The 23,521-nt window shown below is 42.8% G+C and overlaps 1 protein-coding gene across 1 annotated transcript in view; it reads left to right on the top strand.

The window, feature by feature from the left end:
• LOC124606014 (chymotrypsin-1-like) overlaps nucleotides 1-23,521 on the top strand; it is a 149,179-nt gene that overhangs the window by 47,165 nt on the left and 78,493 nt on the right. Inside the window, exon 2 of the mRNA XM_047137977.1 lies at nucleotides 20,388-20,518. Coding sequence (XP_046993933.1) covers nucleotides 20,388-20,518 — 131 coding nt within the window. The remainder of the gene's footprint in view (nucleotides 1-20,387; nucleotides 20,519-23,521) is intronic.

Genomic DNA, 23,521 nt, shown 5'->3' with positions numbered 1-23,521 from the left:
TATATACTGACAACCACAAGAAGGAATGTACACTTTGCAACAAAATTAAAGGATGATTTTTACGAAACACCGTAATCTTTTACCAGTGCCATGCATTAAGTTTGAAAAGGTACCTACAACCTTCATTTGTAATCTTGCAAAAGTGTGGCCCCCTGCGACGTCACCTTTGGCCTCGGAGACGCTTAAAACACACTACTGGCCATTAAAATTGCTACACCAAGAAGAATGCAGATGATTTCATTGGACAAATATATTATACTAGAATTGACATGCGATTACATTTTCACGCAACTTGGGTGCATAGATCCTGAAAAATCAGTACCCAGAACAACCACCTCTGGCCACAATAACGGCCTCGATACGCCTGGGCATTGAGTCAAACATAGCTTGGATGGCGTGTACAGGTATAGCTGCCCATGCAGCTTCAACACGATATCACAATTCATCACGTGTAGTGACTGGCGTATTGTGACGAGCCAGTTGCTTGGCCACTATTGACCAGACGTTTTCAGTTGGTGAGAGATCTAGAGAATGTGCTGCCCGGGGCAGCAGTCGAACATTTTCTGTATCCAGAAAGGCCCGTACAGGACCTCCAACATGCGGTCGTGCATTTTCCTGCTGAAATGTAGGGTTTCGCAGGGATCGAGTGAAGGGTAGAGCCACGGGTCGTAACACATCTGAAATGTAGCGTCCACTGTTCAAAGTGCCGTCAATGCGAACAAGAGGTGCCCGAGACGTGTAACCAATGGCACCCCATACCATCACGCCGGGTGATACGCCAGTATGGCGAAGACGAATACACGCTTCAAATGTACGTTCAGCGCGATGTCGCCAAACACGGATGCGACCATCATGATGCTGTAACCAGAACGTGGATTCATCCGAAAAAATGACGTTTTGCCATTCGTGCACCCAGGTTCGTCGTTGAGTACACCATCGCAGGCGCTCCTGTCTGTGATGCAGCGTCAAGGGTAACCGCAGTCATGGTCTCCGAGCTGATAGTCCATGCTACTGCAAACGTCGTCGAATTGTTCGTGCAGATGGTTGTTGTCTTGCAAACGTTCCCATCTGTTGACTCAGGGATCGAGACGTGGCTGCACGATCCGTTACAGCCATGCGGATAAGATGCCTGTCATCTCGACTGCTAGTGATACGAGGCCGTTGGGATTCAGCACGGCGTTCCGTATTACCCTCCTGAACCCACCGATTCCAAATTCTGCTAACAGTCATTGGATCTCGACCAACGCGAGCAGCAGTGTCGCGATACGATAAACCGCAATCGCGATAGGCTACAATCCGACCTTTATCAAAGTGGGAAACGTGATGGTACGCATTTCGCCTCCTTACACGAGGCATCACAACAACGTTTCACCAGGCAACGCCGGTCAACTGCTGTTTGTGTATGAGAAATCGGTTGGAAACGTTCATCACCTCAGCACGTTGTAGGTGTTGCCACCGGCGCCAGCCTTGAGTGAATGCCTGTCAGTTAAATTTCGCATCTGTAGCACATCATCTTCGTGGTGTAGCAATTTTAATGGCCAGCAGTGTAGTTGATGTCGACATATGCGAAAAAAAGCCAGAGTTCAGAATCTCCTGTTAGGCGTAACGTGGGAAAATGATGTCACATTGGCACCAAGTTTCACCACAATTCTGCGCAACGCCACCGTGGACGTGTCATACGATACGAAGGTCGCCGAACCCTCTCATAGCATTTCACTCCTTCATCTGACGCTAGTGAGCTTGAGGTTAGAACAGCGAGGCCCGTTGGTGAAATCACGTTGTTTTCTTACAGGTAGCCGAGGAAAACATTTCAGACACACCTTTGATTGGTATCGACACGAAAAGACCTCAGGGGTGGCATAAAGACCGCCGATGAAACCACTCTTCCCTTGAGGCACTGATTCCCACACACTTCGCCCTCGAAAACGACAGTTCGCTTTGTGATGAGCAACAGGACGATGTCCTTGACCACCTTTGAGACTGCTGACACCCGTCCTTTACGGACGCCGTGTGTCTGCAACTCCAATGAACGTGACCACACCCCTTTGGAGTGTAGCGCGGCCGCAATTTTTGCTCTAGTGTTCAGGATGGAACTACCTGGGGCCGTTCAGAACCATTCGACGAAATTTAAACATAATTCGCAGTATTAAAGGTTGTTTATGCTTTTACAGCCCTCCTGTTTGGCACCAACCTGTGGTATGATCACGAGGAGGTGCAACATTGACACAAGTGTTGCAACACGTATTTTTGACCTATTTTATATCAGTATTGATATTTCTAAGTCAATTTGTAGTATTGCTTATGTATAATGTTGTATCTACCATGAAAATTCTTTGACTATGTATACATGTTTCAGTTATGTGAAACTTTTGAACGATGATGTTGTTTAAATTATGCTTGTGAATTTAAATAAGTACTGAAGTAATTGACGAAATAAATATTGGGTGAGCAGCCTAGTGTGAGTGTGCAAAGGACACAGTATTTCGGCAATCGACCTTGTTGCCATCATCAGATGTGCTGATTGAGTACATGAGCACACCTGATGATGGCAACAAGGTCGATCCCCGAAATATTGTGTCCTTTGTACACTCACATCAGGCTGTTCACCCGAGATTTATTTCGTCACGAAATACGCCTGGCGAAATTGAAGAATTACTGAAATAATTGTTGTATAATGCACTGTAAATGACTTGGTCCAAAGTTAGGGAACGGAGGGTTGAATGCAAAAGATGTGGACAAGCCCCGCAGCTACGGAAGTAGCCTTCCGGAGTGGAAAAGGTGTGGTTGGCCCGCAAGTGGCAACTCGTCCTTTGTGACGAGTAAGGAGTCTGGGCTGAGCAGTGCATGGTTAACACCTCGCTAGCAGTAGAGGATTATTGTGGGTCATGTTCATGGAATTCTGAAGCCAGAAGAGCTTAAAGGCAGTATGTATGGGTCTCGAATGCTGCATTTGGTGATACCATTATCATAGCATGGTTTTTGGCCCTATAAATATAATTCCGACGCCAAGAAGATATGTAAGAGGCCGAGGCCAGCAGTTTTGCTATGACTGCATCCCCGCCAGGTTAACAGCCACCGCAACTTACGCCACCAATACCTCCAGCCTTCCACTAAATTGTTTATATTTGGCGCTCTGTAAATGAACCAGGTATTTGTGAAACTTAGTTGATTTTATAATAATAATTGTAGTGTTTCTAAAAACTCTTATCTTACACCCGTGATTACCCCGAATCACAAATCTGGATAGAAATCCTGTCGTAGTGAATTTAATTCTGAATATCCTAATTTATCATGAGAAAGCGGTTGAAATTGAATTTAATATTATGTTGTCGTTTGCACAACCATTTTGAATAGGTCAAAAGACCGCTTATCAAAGTACATTTGTTATTTAAAGAGTTATAGTATATTGTGCTTTACTTAATTAATAATTAATGATAAGAATACTTACCATTCGTCATCCAAACCGGTGTAGTTTAGTTAATGAGCATGGTTCTTCAAACGATGAAAGTTTAAGGGCCCTTATGTACTAGAATAGTTGGTTAATGAAGCAATGCAAAGGCTCTTTCAGAGCCAGTGTAGTTTGATTTGCATTTTGGTTAGTTGCGTCAAACTGAGTTTAAGAAATAACTATTTACTGTGTTATCTAATCTAATGCAAGTTGGTTAATGCACAGGCATGGAACCCTGTACTAAGCAGTGAAGTTATCGATTATGTACTTTAGCAGACCCCTTGATTTAAATTCAGAATCATTTCAAGCTTTTCCCTGTTCAGTAGCGCTACTAGTTTCATGTGTGTCGGTGATTAGTTTTGTAAATAGTTACACCTAGTGCATTTAAGGTACGTGTTGTTAAGAGGCATATGCTACTGTTTACTATCTCATTGGCCATATGTTTGTTAGTAGCACATTTACCTGCAAGGTTAGGTTACTGTGTTGTAATATGAACGGATATAAGGAAAGAGTTTAGTGTGTGTATCAAGGAAGGTTGCGTTAGCCTTAGCACTTTCTTCTGCTTTATCATTTTGCTTGACACAAGAATGCCTAATTAGGCTGGCGACTGGTTTTAATATGTAATGTTACAACTCACTGTTGTGCTGGGAGAAAGCATCTTACCGCCCCACCGTTTACTGTTGGTTATATTTTGCTGGAGTGTTTCGGAAACGAATCCCAGTTTGATTGTTCTGATTCCAGTAGGTTATCTAACGGTCACAACTTCTCGAAAATTCCTCGCAGAGCTACAACGTTAGCATCGATTGCCGTTTAAGGCTACCGGTGGTACCGTTACAGAGTGAATAGAACGGCAAAGATCCCAGTTTGACAACACCCTGAGTGACACCTACCTGTCTTTATTGAGCAACTTAAAAATGTACCTCCACAAAGATAACCCGTGACGAGAGTCCTAGGCAGGCTACGCTGCTGGTCTTGGGCCTGCTAGTATCCATACGGAATCGAAGGGGTCTCAAAGGGGTTGTATGTCTGTAACTTTGTCACCGATTGTCTCTGCATAGGTACATTTTTAAAGTGCTGAACAAAGGCGAATGGGTGACGCCGGGGATGTTGCCGAACTCTGAAGTCTTAGAGGGAACATTTGCTGTTTTATTCATGCATTTGTCAATGATGCACCCATCTGTGAGCACGACATACGAGACCGCGAAGTGGGAGGGCTGAAAACGCATAAACACGCTTTGCTGCTTTCGATCGAGTTCAAATATCGTCAAATGGTTTTGACTGGTCCATAGTGGTCCCAGAATGTAGACAAGAGCAATAACTGCCGTCGCACTGCGCTTCAAAGGGATGTGGTCACGTTCAATGCCGTTAGAGAAGGACTGAATCGTCAGCAGTGTGAAAGATTGTTGAGAACGTGACCCTGTTGCTCAACACACTGCGAACTGTAGTTTCCGACCGCGAAATGTGTGCTAATCAACGCCTCAGGGGAAGGGGCGGTTTGATTGACACCCTTTATGCCACTCGGTAAAAGTTTTCAGCACCTGTTCTGAGAGGTAAATGGAAATGAGCGTTTGGCGTCATTGGCCGGGAGGCCCCTTGGTATTACATTCGACGTCACATTGTGTGACCTTCGCGCCGGATGGGGATGAAATGATGATGAAGACATCACAACACCCAGTCCCTGAGCGGAGAAAATCCCCGACCCAGCCGGGAATCGAAGCCGGGCCCGTAGGATGGCAATCCGTCGCGCTGACCACTCAGCTGTTGGGGCGGACTGTTCTGAGAGGTGATGTGTCTAAAACGTTTCCGTCGAACACCCATTACAACTTATCAACAAACCACACGTATGTATTATCCGAGTCCTAACGAACTGAAATGGTTCAAATGGCTCTCAGCACTATGGGACTTAACTGCTGTGGTCATCAGTCCCCTAGAACTTAGAACTACTTGAGCCTAACTAACCTAAGGACATCACACACATCCATGCCCGAGGCAGGATTCGAACCTGCGACCGTGGCGGTCACGCGGTTCCAGACTGTAGCGCCTATAACCGCACGGTCACTCCGGCCGGCAACGAATTGAGTGTTATCGATTTTCTGCCTAGCCTTTGCTCGCCTCCAAGGACGAGTTTGCTACTACTGCACTTACGACCAACCTGCAGGTAGTCAGATAGCAAAACAACTGAAGTGTTCACAAGAAGATGGGATGTAGCAAAATACCGCCTCTGGGCGTTGTACTGTGCTTGACAGTCCTTTCCATAGTGTCTGGTCGAGTATCCTCTGGAAGTAATTACACCATCAGATCAAAAGTATGTGACTCCCATACGTAATGGGAAATCGATCGCTAAATGTCACTAGAGGTCGACCTGCCGGTATAAGAGGAAGCGGTGAATATTTGTGTTGTAAGCAGAGAAACAGTGACAGCTAAGTTTGTTGGTCAGGAGATGTCAGTGACTTACAAAATGGACTAGTCATTCGATGTCACCTGACTAAAACATCCGTCAGGGACATTTCAAACCTTCTAAAGCTGCCCAAGACGACTGCTGGTGCTGTGATTGTGAAGTGGAAACGTGAAGGAACAACCACACCTAAACCAAGACCAGGTAGACCTCATGTGTTGACGGACAGGAACCGTAGAGCGTTGAGGATGGTGGTCGTAGAAAATCGCATGAAATCAGCGGAAGGAATCACTCGAGAGTTTCAAAGTGCTATCAGCAGTCCGGTTAGCACAATAACTGTGCGCAGTGCGTTAAAAGGGGGGAGAGGCTACAGTGGTCGAGCAGCTCCTCATAAGCCTCACATTTCTGCAGTCTGTGCTAAGCGGCGCTTATGCCGATGTGAAGAGTGACGCCACTGGACAGTGGATAGCTGGAAAGTAGAGATTTGGCGTGATGACTCATGCTATACTGTTTATTGTGCCAATCCGATGGAAGAGCATGCGTTTGGCGAATGAATGGAAAATGTTACCTGCCACCACGTGTGATGCCAATAGTGAAGTGCAAAGGGGGGATTTTACCGTTCAGCTGTGTTTTCAGCGCTTGGTGTGTGGTCCCCTTAGTACGGTTAAGAAGATGCTAGATGTGGAAGGACATGAACACATTTTACAGGTTTGTGTAATGTATACAGTAGAGGAACAGTTCGGAGAGGTTGATTGTGTAGGCATCACAATGCACGCTGTCATGAAGCAGCTCTGTGAAGCTGAGATCTGCAGATAATAACATTCCCGAAATGCACTGTCGTGCCCATAGTCTCGACATGAACCCAGTAGTTAGAATGTCGACTTAGACCCCAGCGACCTACACCACTTACTTCTCTGGTTTCGGCTCTTGAGGAAGAATGGGCTGTCCTTCCATCACAAAGATTCAGACAGCTGAATAAAAGTGCCCCTGTCAGAGTTCAAGTCGTCATAAAGGTGAAGAGATACTTCGATTAGACGGAGTATTTTTCGTGCGATATGAACACGGTGTTTAGCAGATATATACAGGATGAACTCCAACCACATCGTAAAAAAAGTCGTAGATTGTCAGTACCACGATTGTTTTTTAATTGTTCGTTGTACGTTAACAATGACACGAAGCAGTATGGAAATGCTGCTTTGATCTCGCAGCGACAGCTACCACGAACTGCAAAACATTGGCAACTACCTGATTGTAAGGGTTGTTGCATTATTCTATGGTTTGTGTAGTTCGTTTTGGTGATTGTATACTATAGGCGTATTCACTGTAGTGAAGGTACTTACTCAGAAACAAAGGTAACGGCGGTAACAAAGTAAATAAATCATAATTTCGTTACTATTCTGTATGGAGCTACCAAGAGACCACGTCTCCTTAACACCAAAATACACAAATGTCCTTGAACAGCTCCTGCAATTTGGCCGGTGGAGTTCGCATTTGGGCTGTATTACGAACTATGGACGAAACAGAGACATCTTATCTACTAGGAACAAAATAATTCTTACTTTAGGGTGAACTAACTTTCTAATTTCCAAAGGCCTAGGCTCATGTTCACATGGAGATCATTCTGACCTCATCGACTTGACAAATGGCAAACGTGTTATGAGGGTTTTCAATGAAGTAACTGAACTACGAAAATCGCTTTATGTAGCTGTTAGTGAAAGGATAAATGAAGGAGTAAAGTGTGGAAAATTCTGTCTATTTCAACTGTTTTTACAATTCAGAAGTTTACAAATGAACCAGCGCAGAATGATATTGATTATATATAAGGTACTTCGCTTTTGAAGATTTATTGCTACAGTGTTGCTATTGTATTCTAAAAAATAATTTTATTGAAAATTCGTGACGCAAAGAATGAAAAAGAATTCATACTACTATTACATCCGCTCCGTATCTAAACCCTTGGGAGTGAAATAATTGACCTTACTTAGTTTACTTTATCCCTGAGAGCTTTCTGGTGTAAGGAAAAAGAGATATTCTATAGACATATTGTAATTTATCAATCTAGCCTTTAATCTTTGAGGTCTCTGAGAAAGGTCTATCTTCATTTTGATGAAGAACACGGTACATATTGAAATGTGAATCCCATGTTAAAACAGCAAGGTTGTAGAAAAATCGAAGTCACCAAGGTGAATCTTCCACTGTGTGGTGGAATCAGTTTCTTAGCTTTCCCAGGGCGTTTTCCAATAAGGATTTAGGAGCTGGTCTTCAGATTTAGAACTTTGTCTGGTCACTGGTAAACTTTTTCTTGAGTTTGTTGTGGAAAACTACGCAACCGGCGTATCTGGAAGGAACGATATTACAGAGATGATCCGGCGTGATCCTCTGGTTTATCTGGCTGTAATGGATTTCTCTCAGAAATGAAATTGCTAACGGGAGAGGACGCCGGTGATAAATTAAAACAGTTTCTACTGCAGCACCGCTTCAGGGACGCTTCTGAAGCAATAGGCAGGCAGCATGCCACAATTTGACGGCTCCACCACAAAATACATGTCAGGTTCATGTAAACACGTTTAGCCGTGGTGGCCATAGACATTCAAATTCCTGTCTGTTTTGGTTTCGAAAACAAGGCGAAAAAAGTTTTGATCGTCTCTTTATTTATTATTTACATTTCACAATAGGGGACATGCTAGTACTGACCAGGTAGAGGGTGGCAATTATTGAACTATACGAAAAAACGTAAATTAGTTACAAACTACGGCTTGCACGCACTTTATTCAACATGTAATCGTCACTAAAGGTATTCGGATTCAGATCATGACATTTTCAATGTGCCTGCCATCATTGGCGATGATGTGGTGCAGACAAATCCGCATGACCCACTGAAGTGTCGGAATATCGATGCTGTCAGTCCCTCAAATGCGCCAAATTTGCTAACTGACGAATCCATCCAAATGAAAGAGGGCTAAGCCACACCATGCGCATACTAATTCCCATCGTGCCCCACGGTCAACCGTGCAGTTTGAACATTCTAATGCTAACCATTCAGAAATTATGACGAATTTATTTCATATAGTTCAGTAATTGTCACCCTATAGCTGCTATTCACTGTTGGGATTACAGATATAAAAATAATATAAAAATAAAATTTTAGTAAAAGAAGACAGTGGTGATATCGTGGGGTAATGATTGTGATGTGAGTTCTTCTGCTCTGAAGGCACAGTGATGATGAGCCTCCTTGTAACTATAGGTATTGAATTTGGATGAGTATAGTGTTGGACAACACGCATATGAAACTATATTTGAGTATGAAAATATATTTGAGATGTACATCAGTGAAGGAAATCATAGTTGTGATGAGGGAACTGAAGATGAGTAGAATTTCAGTTAGGCAAGAAGAGTGAGAAGCTATTTTTCATTTAGGATGAGACAGATGAGGCAAGTTACAGTTAATAGGATGGGTAGATTTCACGGATGATCTCATAGCGGAACCTTATTAGTTAGTTTAGTGAAAGAAAATGGACAAAGGTGTTACAGATGTTTGAGGAGGTTTGTATCTTTAGGGTGAGGGAGGCGGGATCTTAAACGAGAGGTAAAACTCAAGAAGAGAGGAGGTCCACAGTACATTTATGTACGTGAGAATGGGTGGAATAGGGTCTCGTATGTATGGACGATGGTCGAGGTATTTGGCCAGCTAGTAATTACACTGTACTGTGGGATTTCCTTTGGAAGACCAGTAGATGGGAATTTCAAATGAGGAAGGGGGAGGGGGAAAATGGAGTGAGGGAGATTAGAAGAGTGGAAAGGATGCAGGGGGAAGGGAGTGGTGAGGATGTCATGGGCTTAACAAGGGTGGATCTTAAGGAAAATTATTAGAAGTATAATTATGTGTCATGAAACGCCACCAAGCAGAAGCAATTGCAATTAACCTTGCCTATCACACCCTGTTCTCCGTAACTTAAGATTCTGCACATAATTTCACTTTTATAATTTATTGTTTTATCCTTTTCATAGTTCTATACTTTCAATATTTTATATATTTAATGTTTAACGACACTTGATTCAATTCTTAGTATTCGAGATAACGCTAGTTTTATAATTTTGCTTTTCTTATGTCTTTTTCTATCTGTGGATTCAATGTTCCGTGTTTTTAATCTTTTAATGAGAGTTTTTATACAGCTTCACTTTTAGAATTTTAATTTGAGACTTTCATGGTTTTGTGCTTTCAGCGTTTCACACTTTTAACATTTTAAGGCACTAATTCACTTTTAGTCTTTTATTCCCAGGTTGATGATTTACTATTTCATGACATTTACAGCTTTACACATCCATTGGTCTACACTTTTCATATTTTAACGAATTATTTTAGTAAAACCTGAGATTGTCAGGAATGGAGGAAGTGGTCATTATGTAATTTATTAGAATTACGAAATAAATTTTTGTACAAAACGCTTTTAATTACAATTCATATTTACAACTGAAATAAGACGCCTTACTTTTTAGATTGTAAGTAAAACCCATCTTCCGATTATCGTATGGAAAATGCGAGTTGAATGTGGACTAGAAGTACCAGTAGTTATCGTCATGCTGTGACATGCATTCTTGTAGAAAACGTCACTTTATCAAACCAGCGTGTTGTGCCTTTCTCAGTTTTTGTGCAAATGCATGAATGTCTTTTTCCAGTGAACTTGCGTTTCATACAGCTGGAAATTAATGATTGATATGATTTTTACTGGTGCAGCTGGTTTGTTCACTTTGTGTCTCATAAGAATATGGAAGCCGACTTAACTGAAGATCAGTTTGGGTTCAGAAGAAATGCAGGGCTAAGTGAAGCAACATTAATCTTGAATTTTATCTTAGACCAAAGGTTAGGAGACACTATTGGTAGCCACTTGATTGATCTGGGAGGTCAGTTGGTCAACAGTTGCATATCTTTTCATCCGTGCACATCTTCGCATACCAGTAGCCTTGGCGCCAGTTTTCAATAGCGCCATTTTGCCATGTATTGCATACTTTATCTATGACGTAGGAAAACAGTTTACAGACTTAGCCATTTTGGAAATGCTTCCACCTTTGGCATGAAAGCCAATGATCATGCCGTTTTGTACACCACATAAATCACCCCATTTCTGCATTATGGCAACGACTGCACTGTTTTTTGTGTCCCCCGACACCCTTTATATACCCTTCACTGCTATTGCTGCTACCTGCGGTCTGTGAGTGGTTACTGTACAATGATGTCGAACACAGGCATGGTCATAATAATGTTATGGGTTCGTGTGTGTCAGGTGATGCTGAGGGGATTAGATTATGAACAGACCCTCTAAAATTGGCAGACGAGTTACACTACTTGGAGAAGAAAATAACTGACAGACGAAGCAAGGAGAATATAAACTGTGGAATGGTAATAGCAGGGAAAACAGTTTTGAAGAAGGAAAATGTAGCTATATCGAATATATACTGACGAACTAATGTTATGACCATATGCTTAATAGCGTGTTGATCCACATCCGGAAAACAATACAGAAGCAATTTTGTGTAGCATGAATTCAACAAGTCCTTGCTAGGTCTTTGTATGTATGCAACACCAAATGTCTATGTGCAGATCAATGCAGTTTCCATAAATTATGGACCGATGGTTTGTTGGGGTCGGACCTGGCACCTGATAGTGACCTACATGTGTGCTATCAGGTTCAGATAAGGCTAATTTGTTGGTCAGGACTTCAACATGAATTCACTATGATGCTCCTCAAATCACTGCAAAAGGGTTCTGGTCTTGTGTTTCATGGGCAGTTATCCTGCTGGAAGATTTACTAGCTGCCGGGAAAAACGTCAAGCATGAAGGGACACAGGAGATCCACAATAATGTTCAAGTAGTCCACAGTTGTCGGGGTGCCTTCGATCACTACACGGGACCCACGGAATCCTAGATTCATGTCGTCCATAGTATAATATTGGCCCTGTCGCCATGCATCCTCGGTGCAGTACTTGCTTCGAGCAGCTGTTTACCAGGATGATGGCATATCCGATCGTGACCATCGAAACGGTGAAGCAAGAAACGCGATTCATCTGACCAGAGCACATATTTCCATTGATCCATGGTCCAATCTCGGGTATCCTGTGGTCACTGCAATCATAATTGGCGATGTCGTTGAATCAGTCTGAGAAAATGTAGGGATGAACAATATGCACTGCGCAGTTTGCTCCAATCCACTTGTGGCTGCACCAGCATTGTACTCTGTCATCAGGTCTGCCGTAGACCGCTGTGCCTTACACAGTGCACAAGTCTCTAACCTCCACGATCTGTCATGGGGCCCGAAAATCCAACACTTCGTCGCCTAGTAGCGGTTCCATCGTCCTTAACCACTTTCCATAGTGCTCATGGCTGTAGAATACGAACAACCGCCCAGTTTCGCCGTTTCCGAGATGCTGGTTGCCAGCACCGAGCCATAACAAACTCCTCTTACATCTGTGGATTTACCTATTTGCGGGCCGTATCTCGCTACAATGCTCCCCCATTCGTATCTGTCCCACTCATATACCTTCCTTACCACGTCACATAGCTGCAACGGCACCAAGGGGCATTCAGCCTCGCGTTGGTCAGTGGACGATAAATAATACAAACAAAAAGATAATGGAAGATGAAATGTGAAGCTACAGAAGCATGCTGAAAATTAGGTAGGTAGATCGAATAACGGACTGAAATGAGTTGGAGGGGAAACAGCTTAAATGGCATAACATGACTAAAAGAATTGGTGGTTTGATGTGACATATCCTGAGGCATCATGGAATAATTAATTTGGTAATTAAAGGGAAAACTGTGATGCCAAAAATTTTAGAGAAAAACCACAGCTTGATTACACTAACCAAGTCCAAATGAATGTAAATTACAGTACAGTGTGGTCCGTATGTGTGGAACACACTTTTAAAACAAAAGCAGGTGCATAAACAGAAATTTGAAGTCAAGTAGTATGAGACGAGAGAAGGAGGAAACCTGTGAATCTGTGATGCCGGCATGGCGACCATTTTGATAGCCACCATCTTGGATGTTACTCGTAAATTTCAAATGGAAAGGGTATCGTGTGACACATTCAGGTGATAGAGAATTACATGAACAAAACGACAGCGTCCTTAAATTAAACACAGCTTTATTCATTTTTGATCAATGACCAATGTTTCTTTCCTACAGGTGACATGAAACCTGGTGGCTTTATCACAAGCAGAACGCATTAAGACCGTTCTGGATATGAGGAGTATTATCGCAGACGTTTTCAATCAATGCCATCCAGACACACCACTCATCAGACACAGTGCGGTGATGCGATTTCTTGCGAAACTCCATGGCTCTTTTGCAGACAAACCAACTGCTGGATGATCGAAAAAGGCTATGAATGAAGGAACATCAATACTGTTCTGGCATAATTCAGTAAACCATGTTAGTCCAGAGTGCCTCCAGAGCAACTAACAAGAAACTGGTGTAACTAGACGCAAGTTGCCATTAACCGAATGACTTAATGTTAGCATAATGAACTAATTTCTCTGAGAACGGAGAGGCAAATAAACAGAATCAATGAGACCAGGCAGACGTTAGCCCTCCCTGGATGGATACATAGACGGTAGTTGGCGCGTCCAAATTCATAGTTTCGTGGTGATAAATAGGTCGTAGAGATCTTGCGGAGGGCTTGCTACATTCATCGAATTTAAATCAATGTGGCGACATGCGAAGGTAGTTGTGTATCTTGTGAGGATCAGAAACCTTGGATATATCAGGGAGCGGATTGTTGATGTTCGTGTATGCATTTCGGTACATGTGTTAGTTAAAGTCTATGAAGCAAATAGTAATAACCTTGAAATGTGCTGGACAACACGCCAAGCACACCCCGTCGCCTTTTTTGAGTAATCACCAGCGTTTGCCTTGACTATGCAAAATGGGGCATAAATCCAGAATGAATAAAGTTGTACTCCAAAAAAAGACACCATTGTTTCTGTTGTGTAGTTCTTTATTTTTCTGATACGTCACGTGAGTTACACCAAAGATGGTGGTTTCCATAATGCACACCATACTGATAAGAGAGCCTAACAGGTTCTCCACCTCTCCCACTTCAAACTACTTAACCTAAAATATTTATTTTTCCATCTTTTTTGTTTTGAAGGGGTGGTTCCACACCTATGGATCACCCTGCAATTATGCAGAGATGAAGAGGATTGCAATTGGTAGACTTGCGAGGAGATCTTCACTTAGACCAGCCTTTGGAGTGATGACTGCAACAATAACGATTAGGGCTCTTCCCTCGATCTTTACAACATCCCTTCTGGTCTTGATGTTACATAGTTTAAACACAGTTGAGCTACTGTAGCGTACTCTGGCTGGTAATTATAATTGTTCATCTCAATTTAACCAAGGGTAATCTTCCAAAAAATCTTAGTCATGAGTGAAAGACTGAACCAAATTTAATCTCTTTCATGACACTGACCCAATTGTATATGTATGTTTGTATGTATGCTGGACAATGGTGTCTATTCCAGCAACACAACAGTAAGTCACACTCAATAGGTTGCTGCAAGAGTGGTTTCTCTGTTACTGAATTTCTTCCTTTGCATATACATATGTGTTCTTTGGAATATGTGGATATTATGACTTAACTACGTGTTTTGCGAAGAGTGCTACGTGGAGTGTTATGTACAGATTAGATTAGTACTTGGTCCATAGATGTAATTATGTGGAACGTGTCAGGCTAATAAAAGGTGTATATACAAGGTATTATATTACACAAAATATTACATGACACTTAATATTTTTAATTTCTTTTTGGTGGGGGTTGGGGAAATTACCCACTTACTATATCCAAAAATTCATCTAATGAGTAGAAGGAGTTACCACTAAGAAATTCTTTTAATTTCCTTTTAAATGCTATATGGCTATCTGTCAGAATTTTGATGCTGTTGGGTAAGTAACCAAAGACTTTTGTGTCAGCATAATTTACCCCCTTCTGAGCCAAAGTTAGATTTAACCTTACTTTTGAATTCGTTCGGATTGTTAATAACAAAATTTTATAAGTGAACATGTATATTGTGAGGCTACAGTGAAGATTTCTAGCTCTTTAAATAAGTGTCTGTAGGATGATGTGTTTGTGTTTTTGGTGGAGGAAGACAGAGAGTATACTAGCAAACTATTCGATGGATAAATCACTATCAACCGAATCCCATGCCCTCACTCCATGGGACATTGGGAACTGAATGTGGAACGGTTGAGGGGTGTGAAATGCAGCAAAGGATACTAATACACGGTATGATTATGAGAAATTGTAGGTCACCAACACTCCCTACAAATCTGATTCTTGAATTAAGTATACAGGACAAAAAGTTAGTAAGCCCTCCAGGTGACATCACGCTAATACTGCGTAAAACCAACTGTACTCCACGTAACGGACTCTGTGTGGCAAGGAAGAGAATCTACAAGCTTCTTCAAATATTTCATATTTACTTAAACCCATTTGTTTACTTTTAGATCTCGCAGAGCTGCTAAATTGTGGAGATGTTGATTGCTATAGTCCCAGACATTTTCCAAGGGATTAAGATCAAGTAATTTAGCAGACGAGTTGAGGTATGATAAGATGCATGGGTGTTCATCAAACCAACCACTACGTCACCAAGAATTTTCCATTGAATATCCTGATCCATGTTAATGGTGACCTGAATGGGCGGGTCCAAACCATGAACATAAATAAATAAAAACCTAAAAATAACAGAAACGCCTCTGGACTGCACTTCACCCTCCACACACTGCGTCAAACGTTTCATTGCGCCGCCTGTGCACTCGACGCACTGCATCATTTGAACACAGAGACACACAACATGGCTTCAGTCAGTTACTTTCAGATTTCGCTGTTGTTTGGTCTATTGAAGACTTGCAGACTTATGTGCCCCCTTGAGGAATGACAGTGAGGAAGGGTGACACTCATTTCCTGTTCCTGTTGGTTGGGATCCTTTCACAAGTACTGTTCTTACACCTGGTTGCATGGCTGTGGGTGGTATAGCATTACGTGTAGACATTACAGAGGGCTGGGCGGAGAAACCTCTGTGTGAAGTCAGGATAGTTGTCGGGCTCCTATGAAGCGTCTTCGACGCTAGTAAGACTTTATTAGGGTTCAGTATTTATGCAGATTGTTTACAAGTTATCGTTATTCCGCACCAGGTCGGCTGTTGCTCATTCAGCTGCGTGTTGGATTCTAGCTACGTCCGCCGAGTCAGCTCAGCGGTTGCGCGCACAGGAGAGGATGTCAGCGACCATCGGTCTGGCACGGACTGCCGGCGAGCAGACATGGCCGTTTTGGGTTGGCTGTTGGAGTGTACTCGGTTCCACTTCGAGTCCTACAATGACGCTCGATGACCCTTCAGCGATGTACCTGTTGTTGCCAGTCGTGTTGATCTCCTTCCTGCCCCTGGTAGTTTTCAGCACCCAAAAGAGTCTGCGTGTTGAACAGGAACGTAGACCCCAAAAGGCCCTGTTGCTGGCTGCTGCATTAAAGTCTGGTATTGGCAACAATCTGCGATGTGAAGTTATCGGTAGCCAGTTAGTTTGTCCTTCAGCAGAAGGTAGGCGGCGAGCAGTAAGTAATTCATCAGGTGAAGGCCATCATTTTGCATACATCTTTGGCTAGTTCACAGACTTTGCTCTAGCATCTAGGACATAGACTGACGACAGTATCGTAATTATGGAATCGAGTGCCATTATTGTGAATGCCATCGATCCCTATGCTCAGTTCATGACAGGAGCTGGAGTATTCAAAGTAAGCTAGCTTGAGGCTATGACGCAAGGTTCTGTTCGTAATAACTGAACGTTAATTTTAATTTTAATAATGAACAGCCTCAGTTGCACCGTTTACCTAGAATTTACCTAGGTCTCAGTCGGGATAACCCAACCTTATTCAGAATAACAGTATCTACCGTTTGTCCATAGTGGACATGGTCAAGCTAAAACTACAAATCCATAAATTATCGTCAAACTGTAAAACTTACCTGGCACTGCCTCGGCCCCCACTTCGCGATCGCGATGCGACAGCCACTAGTGCTGTACAGAAACTGACTGAAGCATCATGAGGCCCGCCTAGGTGGACACAATACCTTGCACCTGCGCATAAACTGTATGATAGTACTTGTTGGGGCAAGACGTGAACTTGACTCCTGACCTTGAATTTACTAGTGAAGTGAAATAAAAGATATAGCTGAGGAAAAGGATGTATATGTTAACCTGTGCAGAACGTACTTAGATCGACTGTGTTAACATTTATGAAGTATTCATTGGTCATGATATGAGGAAGACATCATGTGCTTACAAGGTATGGCTTATCTAGGTAAATCTTTTTTGTGCTTAAGCATGAAGTTTAATCACCTAAAAATAACTTAGGAGTGGGAAGGATAACATAAAGCCAACATCGTCATTATTACGACTATGTCTAGAAATTTTTTAAGACGTAATTGTTAAGCACTTGCTTAGCTATGGTTACCACACATGAACATCCTATTGACTTAGCACACAAATGGTCATGATTGAACTTACGAACAAGTCTATATCTAATCTGTAACATCCGGCAATACGGGCCACATAAATTTGATGGTCATTTTTCAAGATCAGTATATTTGACCTGAAATGGTCTAGAATCAAGTCAAAAACTAATGCACGTGCCTGATTGAGCTTCTTGGTGAAGTTATGGTTATGAGTTGCAGAAAACACTATAGTAGGGGATAATGTGGCGGCAATGGGATACTCAATTTGTCTTCATGGAGATGATCCACACATATACTGTAAAAACTGTGTGTGGTCCCACTCCTAAGTTCTTTTTAGGTGATTAAACTTCATGCTTAAGCACAAAAAAATTTACCTAGATAGGCCATACCTTGTAAGCACATGATGTCTTCCTCATATCATGACCAATGAATACTTCATAAATGTTAGCAAAGTCGATCCAAGTACGTTCTGCACAGGTTAACATACACGCCCTTTTCCTCAGCTATACCTTTTATTTCACTTCACTAGTAAATTCAAGGTCACGAGTTAAGTTCACGTCTTGCCTCATCAAGTAACTATCATACAGTTTATGCGCAGGCGCAAGGTATTGTGTGCGCGTAGGCGGGCCTCATGATGCTTCAGTCAGTTTCTGTACAGCACTAGTGGCTGTCGCACCGCGGTCGCGAAGTGGGGGCCGAGGCAGTGCCACGTAAGTTTTACAATTTGACGATAATTTATGGATTTGTAGTTTTAGCTTGACCATTTCCACTATGGACAAATGGTAGATACTGTTATTCTGAAGAAGGTTGGGTTATCCCGACTGAAACCTAGGAAAATTCTAAGTAAACGGTGCAACTGAGGCTGTTCATTATTAAAATTAAAATTAATATTTATACAGTTGCTGACAGGGCCTCGAAATGTTGAAGATATTTATAACTGAACGTGTCCGCCATATTCTGCTTTATTCACTTCACACGTTGTTAACTGCTGTCTCGGTCCCGCGCTATGTGCTCTCGTGAATGAGATATATTTTCTTGCAGCATGCCTTACGAACTAACAAATATTCTTCTCTAGCTTCTTTTGGTTTTCTGTCGCAATTTTTTCTCCTAAATGCCTATGCTTACACAGGAGACATTATTGTCGACATGATCTATTTGCGACATAGTGGCTTGCTTCCTGTTTCTGCTTCTATATCCGATATGACTTGAATTTGCCTGTGGCAACGTAAGCCAAATTTTTCTAGTTTTTACCCCTTACTATCCTGTGCTGTAACAACACTTAGGACAGTCCATATTGATACCCCCAACAAATCGAACACATTCATTCACAGTATGGTCGTGCGTGAGTCCAAACACGATGGCTCTTTTCTGCCATTCTGTACACCTTTATGTCGACCTGTCTTACTGCGCTGATTTCATACAGCTGACTGTCACAGACGCAAAACTTCATTTTCATGATTTACGTCAGTAGTGGACTGTCAGGTGACCGCCTGGTAACTGTTCTACACCACTAACTCTGTTCCAAAGCGACTAGTCCACTCTTTTAAGGGGATGACTAATACAGTGACAGAAAAAATCGCAGCACCAAAACATAATTAATGTAGAGAAACGAAATGTTGGGAATACCTTCGACAAGGTAATATATGTAAGTGATTAACATTGCAAGATCATAGATTAATATAAGTGCGATAAAAGCCATTGCAAGTGTGAAATGCTGGTACATTAATAACCGGTGAAACCGCCAGAATGTTGAATGCAAGCCTGCAGATGCGCAAACATTGTGTTGTACAGGTGCCGATTGTTAGTTTGTGGGTTGGAGTTCCATGCCTATTACACTTGGTAGGTCACTACAGCGATGATAAATACTGGTTGTGGATGACTCTGGAATTGTCCGATGATGTCCCACATGTGCTCGACTGGAGACGGATCTGGTGATCGAGCAGACCAAGTCAACATGTGTCGACTCTGTAGTCGGCCCCGGTGGCCGAGCGGTTCTAGGCGCTTCAGTCCAGAACCGCGCGACTGCTACGATCGCAGGTTTGAATCCTGCCTCAGGCATGGATGTGTGTGATGTCCTTAGGTTAGTTAGGTTTAGGAAGTTTTAAGTTCTAGGGGAGTGATGACCTCAGATGTTAAGTCCCATAGTGCTCAAGCCATTTGAACCATTTTTGAGCCGGCCGCGTTGGTCTAGCGGTTCTAGGCGCTTAGTCCGGAGCCGCGCGACTGCTACGATCGCAGGTTTGAATCCTGCCTCGGGCATGGATGTGTGTGATGTCCTTGGGTTGGTTAGGTTTAAGTAGTTCTAAGTTCTAGGGGACTGATGACCTCAGAAGTTAAGTCCAATAGTGCTCAGAGCCATCTGAACCATTTGAACCATAACTCCAGGTGTAGGTCCAATGTGTCTAGCACGCAGACAGCTGGTTGCAGGCCTTCAACTGCCGTCCTATCCAACACACGGCCATCACTGGCACCGAGGCAGAACCAGCTTCATTAGAAAACAGAACAGACCTCCAAAAAAATGGCTCTAAGCGCTATGGGACTTAACAGCTGAGATCATCATTCCCCTAGACTTAGAACTACTTAAACCTAACTAACCTAAGGACATCACACACATCCGTGTCCTAGGCAGGATTCGAACCTGCGACCGTAGCAGCCGCTCGCTTCTTGACTGAAGCGCTTAGAGCCGCTCGGTCACATCGGCCGGCTAAACAGACCTCCACCCTCCCTCTAATGAGCTTTGGCTTGACACCATTGAAGTTGCAAATGGCGGTTGCTTGCTATCAGTGGAATGCACGCTATAGGGAGTCTGGTTCGGAAGTGTCTTTGAAATTAACGATTTGTTCTGCCAACCTTCGTTTAAGTCGCACAACTCCTTCTTGGTGTTGTGATTTTTTTGAATCAGTGTATTTTGCTCCTTAAAATAAAAATCGAACAGTCAACCTCCGCTCTAGCTTTATCTTAACAACTTCGGCTACCCTGGTTTAATGACAGGTATGAAGCCTCAAATTCATCTCATTATGCCTGATGGAACATCTCTTACAGATGGCGCGACTACATTGCAAAGCCTGCCCGCTCGTGACAACGTCACTCCAGTCAATCCGACATCCTCGACAACGGCTGGGTCGCGGATACTGGGAGGCAGCAACGCAATCGAGGGCGCTTGCCCCTACCAGGTGAGTGGCGGCGGCATCCTTTCCGTCTTCGACGCTCTAGATCCGGGCCAACTTGGCCTATGCGTAAATGCAGCCCTGCTAAAATAATATAAAATATACATGCTGCATGCTGTCCGATAAAATCTGCCGTACCAGTATATCTCGTGGGGCGGGGACGGGTGGTGGGTGGTACGGGGGGTACGGGGGGGAACGGGGGGGGGGGGGGGGGGAGAGAGAGATAGCCAGATCGGGCGAAAATCAAATCAAGTTTTATTTATTCGGACATTAAGTCAAAAGTTCTTAAAATTACAGTGATATATGTGCAATGAAGTTACATCTGTCTTGAGTCTAATGTGCGAGACTGATCGGGTTTTTCATGTAATTTCATTTATATATACGTATTCGTATTTGTTCACTTCAAGACAATTCTTTGTGCTGATCCTTTTTAATAAAAAGAAATACCTTTGCTTGTGCCCACTCACTCCTTTCCGCAGGCTGGAAGCAAGTATTCGGTGTACCCTCTTTTCCGTGTACGCATTGGAATCTTTGAGTGATTGTGGAATTTCCTACCAAGCATATTAATTTTTTCGGCATTTTGTGCTATGAGTCTCTCGTGTTCCAGAAGTACTTATGATGCCTGTATTCTTCTACTAGGAACATTATATTGTTTTCTGACCACTCAATCGCTCAAGTGGCATGCATTCAGTAACAAAAATAGTTCTCGCGCGAAACAGCAGACGAATGCTCTTTGTGCTGCGACTGCCGAAGCGGAGGAAACGCGAAGTTTCTTTGATCGTTCGTTGAAAGACCGTTAAGCAGCGGAACAAGAACGAACACTTCCGAATGCGAACCGAACAAGACTGAATGCTGTTGCTCGTGCTCCGGTACTGTTTACTGCATCTCGTTCGTATGTGTTCGCTCCGGTGTAAATCATGCTTTACACCAGGGATCCCCAAACTATTTTGGACAAGTGACCCCTTTTCCAAAATGAACTGTTACCTCAGACCCCCATGGACAAATTACCTACAAATATGTTGTATGTTGTGTTTACCACTTTTTCAGTCACTTTACTTCACTTAATTTAGCTATGTAATAACTTTGCAATCTCTTGAAATGAATGAGTACTTATATGAGTTATTATCGTTCAAGCTCCAACGAATTTCAAAACGCAAATGAACTTTCAACCTAAGTGCAAGCTCGTTAAATAGTAAAATATCAGGAACATGTTTGGACTTGATCTGAATTCGTTCGTGTTAAATCACGTAAGCGTCAAATAGAGAGCAAGTCTAAAAGCGCCTGAAAGACGTACGGTCGAACTCATTATCTTGCACAAACTTGTCCACACAGACTTGCCGAGTTTTTCATCTTGTACCAACTTGAGACTTTCCATTACTACAACAATGCTATTTCCTACAAAAATATTAATTATTCTTAGTACACGTAACACAACATAAACAGTAGAGTACCTACCTATCTTGAAAGTTTTAAATAAGTACTTGTGTTAATTTAATAGAGGTCGATTTTTAGACCTCGTCGACCCCCAAAATCAGTTCTCGTTTATGTCGACCCCTGGGAAACCGATATCGACCCCAAGGAGTCGATATCGGCCACTTTAGGAATCCCTGCTTTACACGCTCAAGTTATCCATAGACAAGTTCTTACTGTTGGCTGCATCGGAAGGGGATTGTGATAGGCATGACGTGAAGCAAAATAAGGGAAAATGTAGATCAATAATAAGTGATGATTAGCAATCAGGCCTGTAATAATCTCCTAATGCTCTGTCAGCTGTAGATAACTCGTTAGGAAATTAATCCGCTACTGCTGGCGTATATTCACAGCTACCTGTTAGGGCGCCAGAATACCTTGGCGTTGCTAAGCCAGTGTGTTACGCCACTTTGGACATCAAGAACTGTAGCACCTCTTACCTGCAAGTTCGTCTGGGCGCTCTCGTTACGCCAAAAGTTTTAAAATCATCTTTCTTGTCCCGTCTTCGCTTTTCGTTGTTCATGTCCGTCTGAATTTCGGAACTACATATTATGTATTCTCCTGCGAAGTAAGAGCAGGAATCATAGTACTATATATCATTTGGTAAGAGAAAAATGATTTTCGTAGCACAATAACACTCCCTATTTAGCGGATAATAACAGAATAGTTTTTATGCGAGTATTGAACAATTGATTTTAACAATGTCTTCTGAACTAGAATCGATTATAAACAACAAATTTCACAACAGTTGTGATATTGGCTGGTTTTCTGCGTATTGTTTGTAGCGGTGCATGTGAGTCGACTGGGATTCGGCAGCAGTAAGTGCAAGCTGCCTGCCACACCTAGCTAACCCAACTCACGATTAAGTTAATAAGCAATTAGTCCTTGTAGGTCCACAACACAGTGGAATGACACTGGCAATGATAATCACTCACGCTGCTCAGTTTAAATGCAGATGGAGTTTAATTGCCCAACATAGGAGAGTAGTCCCAAAAGTAAGGTCTCCTATTTTTATATAAGTACATAGACCTGTTTATTTCTACAATGGCTTACATCAGTTTACAGCTTGAATATTTAGCTATTTTTCGACATAATCACCATTTCTGGCGATGCATTTTTGTAGACGCTGTGGCAGTTTTTGCATACCCATGTCATACCAGCTCACCGCCATGCTGTTCAGAAAGTTATGAACCTCTTCTTTCACCTCGTCGTCGGAGCTGAATCGCTGGGACCACAATTGACGATGACAGGTACTGTGAGACTCTGAAAAAACTCAAGCGGGCAATTCAGAACCGGAGAAGAGGAATGTTTAGCAAGGGCATGACAACGCTCGCCCACGCATCGCTCGGTAAACCGTTGCTCTCCTGTAACAGTTTCAGTTGAACATACCCACCCACTCTATAGTCCTGACTTGGTGCCCAGTGACTATCACCTGTTCCCTAGGTTAAAAGAACATTTGGCCGGAAAGCGATTCAGCTCCGACGACGAGGTGAAAGAAGAGGTTCATAACTTTCTGAACAGGATGGTGGCGAGCTGGTG

Source organism: Schistocerca americana, chromosome 3 (genome assembly GCF_021461395.2).
Source record: "Schistocerca americana isolate TAMUIC-IGC-003095 chromosome 3, iqSchAmer2.1, whole genome shotgun sequence".
NCBI classification, from domain to species: Eukaryota; Metazoa; Arthropoda; class Insecta; order Orthoptera; family Acrididae; genus Schistocerca; species Schistocerca americana.
Note: the sequence above shows the minus strand (reverse complement) of the source record. Positions and strands in the feature narration are given on the sequence as shown.